At 63.1% G+C, this 14,214-nt stretch overlaps 1 protein-coding gene across 1 annotated transcript; it reads right to left on the bottom strand.

The window, feature by feature from the left end:
• Window positions 1-902: 902 nt before the first annotated feature.
• On the bottom strand, window positions 903-10,737 carry PEAR1 (platelet endothelial aggregation receptor 1). Its single transcript, XM_088181083.1, is given in 23 exon segments — window positions 903-1,147; window positions 1,150-1,197; window positions 1,381-1,569; window positions 1,979-2,038; window positions 2,187-2,298; window positions 2,390-2,499; window positions 2,575-2,704; window positions 2,706-2,791; window positions 2,868-2,996; window positions 3,222-3,350; window positions 3,439-3,585; window positions 3,662-3,764; window positions 3,855-4,018; window positions 4,093-4,213; window positions 4,631-4,805; window positions 5,924-6,136; window positions 6,681-7,007; window positions 7,090-7,336; window positions 7,974-8,066; window positions 8,159-8,259; window positions 8,669-8,773; window positions 8,862-8,954; window positions 10,587-10,737. Coding segments are annotated over 22 exon segments (2,973 nt in total). The 5' UTR covers window position 8,954; window positions 10,587-10,737; the 3' UTR covers window positions 903-1,055.
• Between the last annotated feature and the right edge of the window lie 3,477 nt (window positions 10,738-14,214).

Below are 14,214 nucleotides of genomic sequence, written 5' to 3'. Positions count from 1 at the left end.
TCCTGTCCAACCTGGCCTTGGACACTTCCAGGGATCCAAGGGCAGCCACAGCTTCTCTGGGCACCCTGTGCCAGGGCCTGACCACCCTCACTGGGAACAATTTCTAACCTAACCCTGCTCTCTCTCAGTTTGAAGCCATTCCTCCTTGTCCTGCTGCTCCAGTTCCCGATGAACCCCGGTGGATCCTGTTGGGCTTGATGTGGGACAATGAAGGTCCCTGCTCCCACTGGTGGGTCCAGCTGGGCTCTGCAGGGCCTGCACAGGCATTGTTCTCCTTCCCAGGCTTTGCTGGCTTTCTGGGACCCCTGCTCCCTCCCAAAGTACTCAGGGGCTCTGCAGAACTTCCCATGGAATTGCACAGACCCCTGCTCCTTCCCAGTGGGATCTGATGGAGTTTCCACAGGACAGTGTGGACCCTGTTCCCTCCCAGGAGCACGATGGGTTCTGCTGGGCTTTGCCATGTCCACACAAGCCTCTGCTCAATTCTGAGCCAGCTGCAGATCTCTCCATGCTCTGCCCGGCCCACAGGAGCATCTGCTCCCCACAAAAGCCTCAATCAGCCTTTGGCAGATCTCTGGGGTCTCTGCTCCCTCCCATGGCTCTGCCAGCCTTTCTGCATGCCAGATGACCCCTTCTTCCTCCTGGGGCACTTCAGAGCTTCTCCCTTCCCTGGGAAGCCCACAGGTGACCCCACTGTGGGCTCTATCAGCCTTTTCCTGTTCTGCAGGTGCTCTGTTCCTTGCCAATGGGCACTGCCACACTTTGATAGAACCCAAAAGCTTTTGGGTTCCCACCTCATGCACACCCTGGAGGGAGCAGTGACCCCACAGTGCGTTGGGACCCCACCAGTCTCCCCCTTCTCCCCACCATGGTTCCAGTGCCAGTGGTTCCCTGGCACAGACACTCAGTGGGGACTCAACGTGCTCACTCCACACCAAACACCCTTTATTCACACCTGCAGGCCCGTGTTCAGGGACAGCAACAGTCCCAGGGTACTCCAGTCCCCGCAGGGATCCTCTGTCCCCTCGTGGCTGGTCCCTGGTCCTCAGGGTCCCTCAGCGGTCCTTCCTGCGCAGCGGTGGGGACGGGGGGTAGTGGCGGGCAGGTGGCACGTCATAGTGACAGGGGATGTGGCTGTTCTTGGGGAGTCGTAGTGGCTGGGGGGTTCTCTGTGGGGTGGGCTTTCAGGACTACTCTCTGTGGGGACAAGAGAAGGCTGCAAGGGGACACATTTCCCCCAGGGTCATGAAGCCCCCATCACCAATGTCCCCCTGTCACACCAGGGTCATGTCCCCCCCTGTCACCAAGGCTGTTTCCTCCCCACAGGGGTTGTGTCCCCACTGCCCAGGGCCACCAAGCCCAGGGGATCCCCAGCCCTACCCTCTTGTGGCGGCTCCTCAAGGAGCCCGATCTCAGCGTAGGACATCTCCCTCTGGACAGGGGATTTCATCTCCATGTAGCTGCCCTCGTGGGCCTTGGTGATGGCAGGGGGCAGCTCCTTGATGGTGGCGTAGGGGTTCTCGCTGGCCAGGGAGTTGGTGCTGGCCCCCAGCCCCTCCCAGGGGTGCTCTGGGAGAGAAGCAGTTGGGGATACCCCCATGGCAGGGAGCACAGGGAGAAGGAACAGCTGTGTCCAGATGTGTCTCCCAGCCCCATCACTTTCCTATCTCATCCCTGTCCCTTCTCCATCTCCATCCTAACCCAGTCCTGTTCCAACCCATCCCCAAACCACCCCTGCCTTTTCCCCATCCCAGCCCCGTCTCTTCCCCAGCCCAGGCCATTCCTGTCCCTTCCACATCCCAGCCAACTCTGTCACTTCCCCATCCCATCCCATCCCTAACTCAATCCCATCCCCAACCCTTTTCCCATACCTGCCCCAGACCCAGATTATCTCTTCCCCATCCCTATCCCTTCCCCACCCCATCTCCATCCTTTCCCCATCCTATCCCTGTCTCTTCCCTATCCATCCCACTCCTACCTTTGCTCTCACACTTCCTCAGGCCATGGCTGTAGGTGTAGCTCCGCTCCACTTGCCTGCCTGTTAAGAGAGCAGATTTGGGGTCCCCTCTGCTTCATCTTTCCTCTCAGCATGAAAGTTCTCCACACACCCCATCCCAGCCCCTTCCCAGGGGATCCTGAGCACTCTGGCCAAGATCCACACTGGTGCTGCCCACCCTCCTCCTTACCCCTGGGGCCCAGGGCTGATGCCCCGAGGTGTTTCCAGTCAGGAGGCAGCGTGGCATTGCCTTCAGAGCTGTAGGGTCTCTCCATGCTGGGGAAGAGCTGGGTGCCAGGCACCTGCAGCCCAAAAAGGGGAGAGGTTGGCCTCGAAGGTGATGGCAGCGGTGCCATGCTGCCCCATGCTGTCCTGTGCCACACCCTGCCATACCTTGAGGGAGCTGGCTCTGTCCTGGGGGCCGGGGGCTGGCAGTGGGCACTGGGACAGGGTGTGGTAGCTGGGGTTGGAGTAGTAGTGCGCATGGTGGCTTGGGGGTACATCTGCAGGGACAGCAGTCAGCCTGGTGTAAGAGGGCCACCGGGGCTGGGGCCACGTGTCCACCACGCCGGGCTGACCTGGCACCATGTAGTCAGAGGTGTCCGTCTGTCCTGCTCTGTAGGCCACAGCCAGGTGCCGCCGCTCCTTCCCCTTCTGCCAGTGATGGTAGCACAGGGCTGTGACCACCACAGCCAGCAGCAATACCACCCAGGGCCACCAGGCTCAGCACCATGCCCAGGGGGCTGTAGGCTGCAGGGGGGGCTGGCTCGATGGTGTAGGGCAGGTCAGGATTCCCTATGGGGTGAGGAGGAGTGTCAGTCCTTAGGGTGGGGGAGAGAACCCGGGGAGCCCCTGCTCTGCCCCCACTCACCAGCCTCACAGTGGGGCCCGGTCGTGCCCGGGGCACAGGGACACGTGCCATTGGTGGGGTCACAGGTGGCGTTGTGGGGACAGTGGCAGAGCTGCTCACACTGGAGCCCAAAGGTGCCGGGGGCACAGGCTGGGGACACAGTGGTACCATTTAGCTCCATACTGGTTCCATTCAGCCACAAGGACCATGGAGGTCCACAGGGGCCTCTATGGCTCCGTACTGCCCAGGCCAGGACTGCACAGGAGTCACCCAGGTGGCCACGGGCAGCTCTCTCTCTTGCTCCCTCCAGACCCCCCCATCTGAATCAGGGGCACCTTGCTGCCCACTCCTCGCTCCCCCCTGCTCCCCACTCACGCTGAGAGCAGCGGGGACCACGCCAGCCTGGGGAGCAGAGGCAGGAGCCATTGGTGGGGTGGCAGGAGGAGCCATTGTCGCAGGAGCAGCTCAGCGAGCAGCGTTTGCCATAGCGGCCAGCAGGACAGGCTGGGGGGACAGGAACGAGCCTGGGCTCAGCTCAGGGCTTAAGGATCAGGCTGGGAGCAACCCGGAGTTTTGGGGGGTGTTCACTCACGGCGCTGGCAGGTGGGGCCGCGGTACCCCGGGGTGCAGGTGCAGGATCCATCCTGGGGGGAGCAGGAGGCTCCGTTCCGGCAGGAGCAGGACATGAGGCAGTCCCGGCCCCAGGAGCCGTGCGGACAGCCCTGCTTGCACTGCGGCCCTGCAGGGACGGTGAGGGATGAAGGCCATGGCTGAGGGCACAGTGGGGTGCTCCCAACACCTGGAGTCGCCTTTACCTGTCCAGCCGGGCAGGCAGTGGCACTCTCCTGTCCCTGGGTCACAGCCATCAGCGTGGGCGCAGACACAGCGCTCGCCACAGCCTGCCCCAAATGTCCCGTTCTGGAGCATGGGGACAGGCTGGGCAGTCAGCGCAGGGTGGTGGCACCGAACCCCAGTGCCAGCAGCACCAGCACAGCCAGAAGGACTCACCGGGCAGGGCTGCAGGCAGCGAGGGCCCTGCCAGCCTGGGGGGCAGTGGCAAGTCCCACTCTGGGGGTCACAGGATGCCCCATGGGCACAGTCACAGCTCCGGTTGCAGCTGGGACCCCAAGTACCAGCAGGACATGGCATTGAGCAGTCAGGTCCGTGCCAGCCTGTGGGATGAGAGGACAGTGGGGTGGGTGCGGGGGTGGGGATAGGGACCCCCCAGACCCTGGTGTGCACCCACCTTCCTTGCAGAAGCAGGAGCCGTCGAGTGGGGAGCAGGCGAGGGCGTGCTGGCAGGAGCAGCGCCCTGAGCAGTTCATCCCAAAGGTGTTGGAGGGACACAGGGAGGAGCAGTGCTCATCCTGGGTGTGGGGACCAAGAATTCAGGACAGACGGGACCCCTGCCCAGGGCCGGGGAAAGGACCCACGTGTCTGGACACCACCCACCTTCTCTTGGTAACTGTAGGGAAAGGGGACAACCCCAAAACCCCACGGGAACCCCAAGATATCCGCAGGGTTGCCCTGATCCCCAAGTTGCCCCCTAAGGATGCCCACATACTCTGTCCCCCCAAAGGATGCCCAGATCTTCAGAGATAACCAGACCCCCATCCCATCCCTGAGGATGCCCAGACTCCCATGTTTCCCTCAGGGATGCCCAGGCCCCATGTTTGCCCAGCCACCAAACCATCCAGACACCTCCATTTCCCCCAGAACCATCCAGAGCCCCACGATCCCTCCAGCACCACCCAGACCTCCACTCTCCCCGCCATGCCCCTCACCGTGTAGCCAGGGGGGCAGTGGCAGTGGCCAGTGGTCCCATCACAGACCCCCCCATGGAGGCAGAGGCAGCTCTGCAGGCACCCGGGCCCAAAGTAGCCATGGGGGCAGCTCTCATTGCAGTAGAGCCCAGCCCAGCCAGGGAGGCAAACACATTCCCCAAGCATCGGGTGACAGCTGGGGGTGCATGCTCAGAACCCCAGTGCTCCCAGTGCAGGGCACTGGCTGTGCTGGGAAGGGGCTTTGCAAACAGAGGAGCACAAAGCACCTGCCCCAGGTGGGGATTAAATGTTCCTCGCCATGCAGCCAGTACCTGGCTGGCTGGGTGAGGGTGCAGGGGGACAGTGTGGTGGGGAAGGAATTAGGGGAGGGTGAGATTGGTGCAGAGGGAGATGAGGACGATGGGAGATGAATATGGTGGAGGAGGCAAGGATGGTGGGAGGAGCTGGGTGGGATGGGGGAGCTGGGGTGAAATTGGGGTGCCAGGATGGGATGGGGATGCTGAGGTGGAATTGGGGTGCCAGGATAAGATGGGGGTGTTGGGGTGGAATTGAGGTGCCAGGATGGGATGGGGATGCTGGGGTGGGATGGGGATGCTGGGGTGGGATAGGGGTGTTGGGATGGGGATGCTGGGGTGGGATGGGGATGTTGGGGTGGGATGGGGATGCTGGGGTGGGATGGGGATGCTGGGGTGGGATAGGGGTGTTGGGGTGGGATGGGGATGCTGGGGTGGGATGGGGATGCTGGGGTGGGATGGGGATGTTGGGGTGGGATGGGGGTGTTGGGATGGGATAGGGGTGCTGGGTGCTGGGATGGGATGGGGATGCTGGGATGGGATGGAGATGATGGGGTAGGATGGAGATGATGGGGTGGGATAGGGGTGTTGGGGTGGGATGGGGATGCTGGAGTAGGATGGAGATGATGGGGTGGGATAGGGGTGTTGGGGTGGGATAGGGGTGTTGGGGTGGGATGGGGATGCTGGGGTGGGATAGGGGTGTTGGGGTGGGATGGGGATGCTGGGGTGGGATAGGGGTGTTGGGGTGGGATGGGGATGCTGGGGTGGGATGAGGATGTTGGGATGGGATGGGGATGCTGGGGTGGGATAGGGGTGTTGGGATGGGATAGGGGTGTTGGGATGGGATGGGGATGTTGGGATGGGATGGGGATGTTGGGGTGGGATGGGGGTGTTGGGATGGGGATGTTGGGGTGGGATGGGGGTGTTGGGACGGGGATGCTGGGGTGGGATGGGGATGCTGGGGTGGGATAGGGGTGTTGGGGTGGGATGGGGCTCGTACCTCTGGCTGTGCTGGGGGTGGCAGAGGCAGCGGCTCTCGCAGTGGAGGCCGTAGAGGCCGGGCAGGCAGTGCCGCTCCTCGCAGCGGCTGCCCTGGAAGCCGGCCTCGCACAGGCAGCCCCCATCCACATGGAAGCACTGGCCCCCGTTGGCACAGTCACAGCTCTCCTGGCAGTCCTGCCCGTACCGCCCCACTGGGCACCGCTCCTGGCACCTGCACGGGGGGCAGAGGTGGTGACACAGCCCCACCAAGAGCTGAGGTGGCTCCTGGGATCCCCCCTAGCCCCAAGCTGAGGCCATCCAGCTCATTGCATGCCAGACTGGGGAAGCTGGGGGTGCCTGGCCTGGATGGAGCAGCAGTGGGTTGTGGTGGCCTTGTCCCCATGTGCCACATCCTCATGTATCCCCTATCATCCGTGGTACCCCTGTGCCCTGTCCCTGGATGCCCCCTCCCTGTCCACCTTCTACCAGACAATGGAACCCCACTCCAAAGTGCCTTGTCCCCAAGTGTCCCCTCCCATTGCCCTCATCCCCTTGGCCTTCCAATCCCCTGTATCCCCATTTCCCCGTGCCCCTCATACCCCTCCCCTCCACCCCTTCGTATCTCCAGTCCTCAGCCCCTCCCAGCCCCCAGTGCCCCCACATCCCTGCCCCCACGATCCAGGTGACACTCATCTCCTTCCCCTCCATCCCCCCAACACCTCAGACCCCCTCCCCACATTCCTTTTCCCCCACCCCGTGCCCAGTTCCCCCCTCACTTCTCTCCAGTGAAGCCAGGGGCACACTGGCACTGTCCCCCGTGGGGGTCACAGTGGCCCCCGTTGTGGCAGTGACACTCGCCCTGGCAGCCAGGGCCAAAGCGCCCGGGGGGGCACGGCACGGAGCAGATCTCCCCCTGCAAAGGAGCACCAGGGTCAGCAGGGGAAGCTGAGGCAGAGACCACGTTTGGAGGGGGGCACAGTTCACCTACCATCCATCCGTGAGGGCAGACGCAGGTGCTGGTGCTGGAGGGGTGGCAGATGCCCCCGTTCTGGCAGGGACAGGGGGTGGTACAGGACATCCCCTCAGGGCAGGGCACCTCGCAGCTGTGGGGGGTGAGGGGTGAGCAGGACCCTGCCTGGGGCTGGCAGAGGACGGGAGGGCACAGAGTGAGGGGTCCCTACTCACAGGGGGCCGCTCAGCCCCGGTGGGCAGAGGCAGGCACCAGTGGAGGCATCACAGGGGGCCTGGTGGTGGCAGGGGCAGGACAGGTGACAGCCCTGCCCGTAGGTGCCAGGTGGGCATGGCTGGCGGCACAGGGGGTCGGTGAAGCCAGGGGGACAGGAGCAGACCCCGGTCAGGGGGTCACAAGGGGCCCCATGGTGGCAGTGGCAGCGCTGTCCACAGTCCGGCCCCCACGACTGCTCATCACATTCTGCATAGGGGAGACCAGTGGTACTTCCCTTCCCATCCCATCCCATCCCATCCCATCCCATCCCATCCCATCCCATCCCATCCCGTCCCATCCCATCCCATCCTCATCCTATGTTCATTCCCATCATGTCCACTTCCTATCTTCATCCACATTCCAATCCCATCTCTATCCCCACCCCATTCCAATCCATCCATCCATCCCCTATCCCTGATCCCATCCCCTCTTCATCCCCATCTTACCTCTGTCCAAACCTCCATCCCCATTCTGACCCATCCCATTCTCCACCCCCATCCCACAGATATCCCGTTCTCTCCCCATCCAACGCCATTCCCAGCTCACCCCTATCTTCATCCCATCTCCATTCCCATTCCATGCATGGGAATGGCGAGATCCCAGCCCCATCTCCATCCCCAAACCCATTAATCTCTGGGGTGTCCCACCGTGGCTCTCCAGGGGAACCCATTGCCCCATCTGCCACCCCTGGCTGGGGGTCCCCAGCCCCAGCTCTGCCCAGCTCCCCCCATCTGCCACCCCTGGCTGGGGGTCCCCAGCCCCAGCTCTGCCCAGCTCCCCCCATCTGCCACCCCTGGCTGGGGGTCCCCAGCCCCAGCTCTGCCCAGCTCCCCCCATCCCTCACCGCTGGAGCAGCTGGGGCCGCGCCAGCCCGGCTCGCACTGGCACAGCTCGGGAGCGACGCAGCGGCCGTGGACACACTCCTGGCTGCAGTGAGCTGGGGGGACACGGCCAAGCAGAGAGTGTCCTCAGGGACCTCTGGGGACACCTGTGGTGGGACACAGCCCCCTGACCCCCGGCCCCACTCACGGACACAGGAGTCCCGGCTCTCGTAGTAGCCCTGGCAGCACTGGTAGCGCCGCCGGTAGTCGGTGCGGATGGCCTGGCGGTACTCGGTGCGGTACACGACCCTGGGCCATCAAAGCGGACAGTGACTGTCCTGTTCCCCTCGGCCCCTGCACCGGGACAGCCCTCCCAGTCCCCCTGGCCTTGGGCACAGCCCCCCTCCAGTCCTCCCAGGGCCTTGGGGACACCCTGTGCTGGGATAATCTCCCTTCAGCTCCCCATGGCCCCTTGGCACAACCCTGCTCCAGCCCCCCCGGCCTTGGGGCAACCCCCCTCCAGCCCCTCCCCAGCCCTGGGCACAGCCCCCTCCCGCCCCCTCACTGTCCTTGCCACATCCTGGGCTGGGACATTCCCCCTCCAGCCCCTCATAGCCTTGGGAACACCCTGCAGTGGGATATGTCCCTCCAGCCCCCCACGACCCTGAGGACACCCTGCGGTGTCCGAGGGGCTCTGGAGAGCTGGGGGTGCTCCCACCTCTGCTGTGGGCAGGGCAGGGAGAGGCCCAGCCCCCCTGGACAGGGCTCGCTGGAGGTCACGACGTGGGGTTTGGTGTACGATTCCTTCACTGGCGCCGTGAAGCTGAGGGTGGGGGGAATGTGGGGTGACTGCAGGTCCTGGGAGACCCCACCGCTGTCACCGTCCCCCTCCCCTGTCACCCCAGTCCTACCTCTCCCAGTAGCTGCAGACATTGGGGTCTCCGGGGCGGAGGGCAGCCAGGAGCCCGGCATGCACCGCCAGCACCGCGGCCCGCAGCAGCATCCTGCACGGAGAGACCACAGCTTCACTCCGTGCCTCCGCACATTCCCGCTCCCCACCCACCGCCCCCGGCCCCAGCTCCAGCTCCGACCTCCCTGCAGGGCTGGCTTTGCATTCCTCTATCCAGAGAAACAGCCCCGGCCCCGGCCCCGCTGCTCCCCAAGCGCTGACCTGTGCCAAGGGGAAACTGAGGCACGGCCGCTCAGCAGCCTGGGTGGCCCCACGGAGCCTCATCCCAGCACCCTGAAACACCCCGGGGCATCACCCCGACCTGTCCTGCCAGACCCCATCCTAAGGGGGGGAGCTGCCTGAGGTGGGAACGCGGGGTGCCAGGGTGCCGGGGTGGGGCTGGGCACGGCGCCTCCAGCCCCTGGCACGGCGCCGCGTGGCCCCACTTCAACCCGCTCTGTGTTTATTCCCAGTTGTGTTTCCTGGATCCAGCAGCTTCTTGCTCAACCCAGAGAGGGTCCGGCTCTGCCGGGGCGGCTCTGGGAGAGCTGCCAGCCGGAGGCCAGGGTGGGAGGGCTGGAGACCCCCGAGCCCCTCGTGCCGGGCGTGCTGTTTACCGGGATGAGTGTTTCAGGGCAGCACTGCCGAGTGCCAAGGAGGAAACAGAGGTTTCCTGGTCAGCACAGCTGGATTTACCGGGGCTTCCTTGCTGCTCCAGCCATAGGACACCCCAAAGGTGCTGCCCCAGCAGCTCCCTGGGTTCATCCTCCCCCTCACCAGAGCCTGCGCTGCGTTTTGGGGCCAGAGCATCCGGTTTTGGGTGGAAAAACTGTTAGTGGGAAAGTTTCCCCCCATTTCCCTTCAACTCCCGGCAGTGAGGAATTAATTGCTTATCCGCTGCCAAAATTCCCTCCCGTGGACCCTGCTGAGGGGGAGAGAGCCAAGGGAACCCCAAGCTCTCCCCTGTGCCCCACTTATCCACAGCCTCATCCCCTGTTCCAGCAATGTGGAGGGACCGGGGGGTCCCAGCATTGCCGGGAAAAACAGGAACCACGGGGAGATACTGACAGGAAAAGCAAGGAGCCATCAAAACGTGCCGGCATGTCCCATCTGCTCGTCACTGTGAGGCTCAGCGGCGGGAAAGGCCCCCCTCAAGGCTGCAATAATGTCAAGAGAAACCCCAAGACCCGGCGCTCCTCTCCCCACTGGTGTCCCTAAGAGCTCCCTGGGTGGGATGAGAAGCATCCCACTGGTGATGGGGCTGAAAGGAGTTTGTGGGGTGAGTGTAGGAGACCAGGGCGCAGTCCTGCCCTGTCCCTGCGGGGGACACGGTGCTGGGGCCGCCCCACAGCCGCTATCTCTGCCCCGGCGCTTCCTCTGCCACAGCCCGGGGTCTGACGCGTTTCCTCTGCGGACCCACAAGGATGGGGCTGGGTGAGGGCGATGGGGGCACGGGTACAAGTCAGGGACAGGGGAAGAGTCCGGGTCAGCACTGGGGTCACCGCGGGGTGTCGCAGCACCGTCCCTCGCCCCATCCGCTGTCCCCTCACCTTGGAACCTGCCCCATCCCCTGTCCCCCACGGCGCTGGGGACCGTCCCCTCCGATAGCACCCAGCAGGGGACGGTGCAGCCCGTCCGACCCAGCCCTCGCCCCAGGGTGGCCCGGGCGGGGGACAGTGGCACTCACCTGGCCGGGGGCCGCGGTGGCCGGCAGGGTCAGGGCGCAGCGGCCCCGACACGGGGCTGGCCTGGCCGGCCGGGATGGCGCAGCACGGCCGTCGGAAGCGGAGGGAGGGCTGGAGCTGCTCTCAGGAAGTTTGGACGTGGAGTCAACTACGGAAAAGGGAAAAAAATAAAAAAAAGTAATTATTTTTTTTCTTTTTTTTTTTTTTTTTTTTTTCTCTTCTGTCCAGAAACCAGAGGGTTTTGGCACAGCAGCACTGCCGGGGCTGCTCACACAGAGCACTGAATGGGGAGGGGTCTTTGGGGACATCCTGGTGCAGCCTCTCAGCAGGGTCCTGGTGCTGCAGGGTGTCCCCTCCCCGAGAGCTCTGTGGCACCCGTGGGTGCAAGGCCTGACCCGAGTTGTCCCACAGGGGTGGGGCAAGCAAAGGGATCTCCTGACCAAGGGACAGCTGCTCTGTGGTGAGGGGATGTGGGGACCAGGGAAATGTGGGGACAGGCAGGGGCCACCCCAAAGAGCCACCGAGCCTTTTCTTTGCTGGGGTCACACTGGAGGGGACAGGGATGGGATGGGATGAGATGGAATGGGATTCGGATGGTGTGGAGATGGAGATGATGGAGATGGGAATGAGAATGGCAGGGGGATGAGGACAGGGAGGAGGATGGTGATGGGATTCAGATAGGAATGAGAATGGGATGAAGATCAAGATGAGGATAGGAGTGGGATGGAGATGGGGACGGGGACAGGGACTAGGATGGTGACAACATGGAGATGAGGATGGGATGAAGATGGGGTTGGTTACAGTGATGGGGTTGGGGTGATCCCCACTCACCCACAGTGTACATGCCTGATGAGTGGGAGGGGTCCCGGGAGAAGATCACAGTGATCCGGGAGCTGGGACAGGGCTCTTTGGGATGGTGTATGAGGGGGTGGTCACGGAGCAGCAGCTGCTGGCAGCAGAGCAGAGCCCAGGGGTGGTGCCCAACATCCCAGGCACGGCATTGTTCCTGCATCCTGGGCACACATTATCCCTGCATCCCAGGGACTCATCATTCCTGCGTCCCCAAATCTCAGGTAGCCATTCCCCCCCCCCATCCTGGGCACACAGGATCCTCACATCTCGGGATCCTGGGCACATCCCAGGCATGAGTGACCCTCGCATCCCAGACAGCCCAGCCCTACACTGCAGGATCCCTGGCCATGTGTGCCCCTGCATCCCAGGGTCTCTGGCCATACATCACCCCCATATCCTGGGATCCCTGGCCTTGCATCACCCCCATATCCCTGGATTCTCATCTGCATCCCTGGATCCAGACTATATATCACAATTATATCCCGGACTCTTGACCATATCCTCGCATCCCGAGATTCCAATGTCACCACGTGTTCTCCCGAACCCGGGACCCCCGGCCAGGCAGCTCAGCACCACGGACCCCCCTTGCCCAGCTGCCCCCCACCCCCAGCACACATTAGCGGCCTCCGCGGCTCCCGAGGCGCCGTTAATTGCTCTGCTCGTTACAGGAACAGCTCTAATCACTCACAACGATTTTCACATCCCAGGGAGACTCAGCTGCCCGCCCCCTCCCCGTTCCTCTACCCGGGTCTCCATTAGGATCAAGCCCACCCGCAGCTGGGGCTCCGCTGTGGCCACCAAAAACGGCGCTTCCCGGAGCAGGGGTGGGCATCGGGAACGTGGGGGCTGCGGCGTCCCGGTGTAGGAAAGGATATTGGAGATGGGACAGGTTGGGGACATCCGGAGCTGAGGATCCGGTGGGGAAGTGACCCCTCCCTCCAATGCTTTTTAAGGTGTCCCCAGGGCGGTGGGGAAATATTGCTCGGGGACACTCCAGTGGTACTTCAGTGCTGAGATGCCTTTGCAGCCCCCTCGGGACCCTTAGGGAGGATGGAGACCCCCAAGTGCACTTTGGTGTGGTTGGGGCTGTGCGGGGCTGTTCTCTCTCAGTGCCAGGATCCAGCTGTATTCCCCTAAACATCCACCCCATCAGGAGGGGAAACCCCGAACACGACTGATCCTCTTAGAGGGGATCTAGGGAGCTTCTGGGAGGGAGTGGGACCCTCTAAAGAGCAGACCCAGCCCTGCCATGGCGTGAACAGGTGGCACAGCCGGGATGGGCAGGATGTGGCTGGGGACCACCAGCAGCTGTGTTGGCTGCACGAGGCAGAATCGGGCCCGGGACCCCCCAGCCCTGGTGAAGCCGGGTTAGCGGGGCCAGGCCCCGGTGCCGCTGGGGCGGCAGCTCCGCCAGGGAGCGGAGCCGTTAATTACCTCATTGCCAGAGTCCATTACCGCTCCCCCCGGAGCACTGAAATGGAGAAACTTCGGCAGCAGCCAGGGGGGCAGAAAATCGATCGCGGGGTGAACCTTAACTCTTCCCTGACCACTCTAAGGGGGGAAACTGAGGCATTGCCACCCCACGAAGGAATCTGAGGCACAGACGCAGGAAAGCTCACCCTGTTTGGAGAGGGGGTGTCACCACTGCACACGGTCCCTTTTGGGGCATTGGTCTGCGGCAATCTCCAGCATGGGGCTGGAAAAGCTCAAGGTTGTAATCTAGTTCCTTCCTCAAATTAGATAAGAGGGAAAAAGGCCATAAATCAGCGTGGGCAGCGATTAGAGACCCCAAGGAAGCAGGTGGGGGGCTCTGCCAGCCAGGCTGAGCTCCAACAGAGCCGGACCTTGCCCATGCCAGCTCCCCATTTCCTGGGGCAGGACCCTCTGCAAAGATCCAGGGCCAGCCAGAGGGGCTTGACCCCTCTGCAGGGTTTTGGGATGCATTACAGGCTGGGAGCTGCGGGGTGCTGGTGATGGTTCCCATTTCCTCCAGTTGTTGTGCCACATGAAGCCACTGGGCACAGCCAGGTGCTGTGCCAGCCCCTGGCCCCTCAGCACCTGCCACAGACCCCCCTGACTACTCCCACCTTGGGCTATGCCTCAGTTTCCCCCGTGACCCCGCTTTCCTCCTGCTTATCTTGGGTCACAGGGGGTAACAAAGGAGCTGCCAGGGCTCTGCCTGTGCTGCCTAATTATCCAGATGAAATCAATTCAGCTCCATTATGGTCAAATCCAGGTCTCAACCATTACCAAGGCGGCTGGAGAGCCTGAGGAAGGATGATGGAGTGGATGCTACAGGGCATGTGATAACCCCGTGGTTCCGATGAGAGGACACAGGCAAGGAGGGATGTCGCTCTTTTAGGGGGGATGGGTGTTGGCTTTGTGCTGCAAAGTCCTATCCTCCGCCTGGAGCCCTTGGAGGAGAATCAGGCTCCCCAGGCCAGGGTGTGGCACAAGAACCCCTGGAGTGCTGCCCACGGTGGTCCTCATGGCACAGCCAAAACCATCCCTTTCTGGGCTGGGGATGAGGACCCCACCCCTGCTCTGGTTCCTGGGTACAAAGCACAGGCTCCTGGGCATGTGTGACAGGACAGGGTCTTGGGCACACAGCATTGTCCCCATATCCTGGGGTCCCTGGGACAGCACCTTCCCTCCAGCTCCTCACTCCCAGACAGGGCAGCTTCCCTGATGGGAAAAGCCCCTCTTTCTCCCCAAAACCCCCCCATCCCACCTGCCCAGCTGACACCCTGGAGCACGCAGGGGCCAGTGCGGGGGAGA

The sequence above is a fragment of the Sturnus vulgaris genome, chromosome 31 (assembly GCF_052056855.1).
Source record: "Sturnus vulgaris isolate bStuVul1 chromosome 31, bStuVul1.hap1, whole genome shotgun sequence".
Classification (NCBI taxonomy): domain Eukaryota; kingdom Metazoa; phylum Chordata; class Aves; order Passeriformes; family Sturnidae; genus Sturnus; species Sturnus vulgaris.
This window is presented reverse-complemented; position numbering and strand designations above follow the sequence as displayed.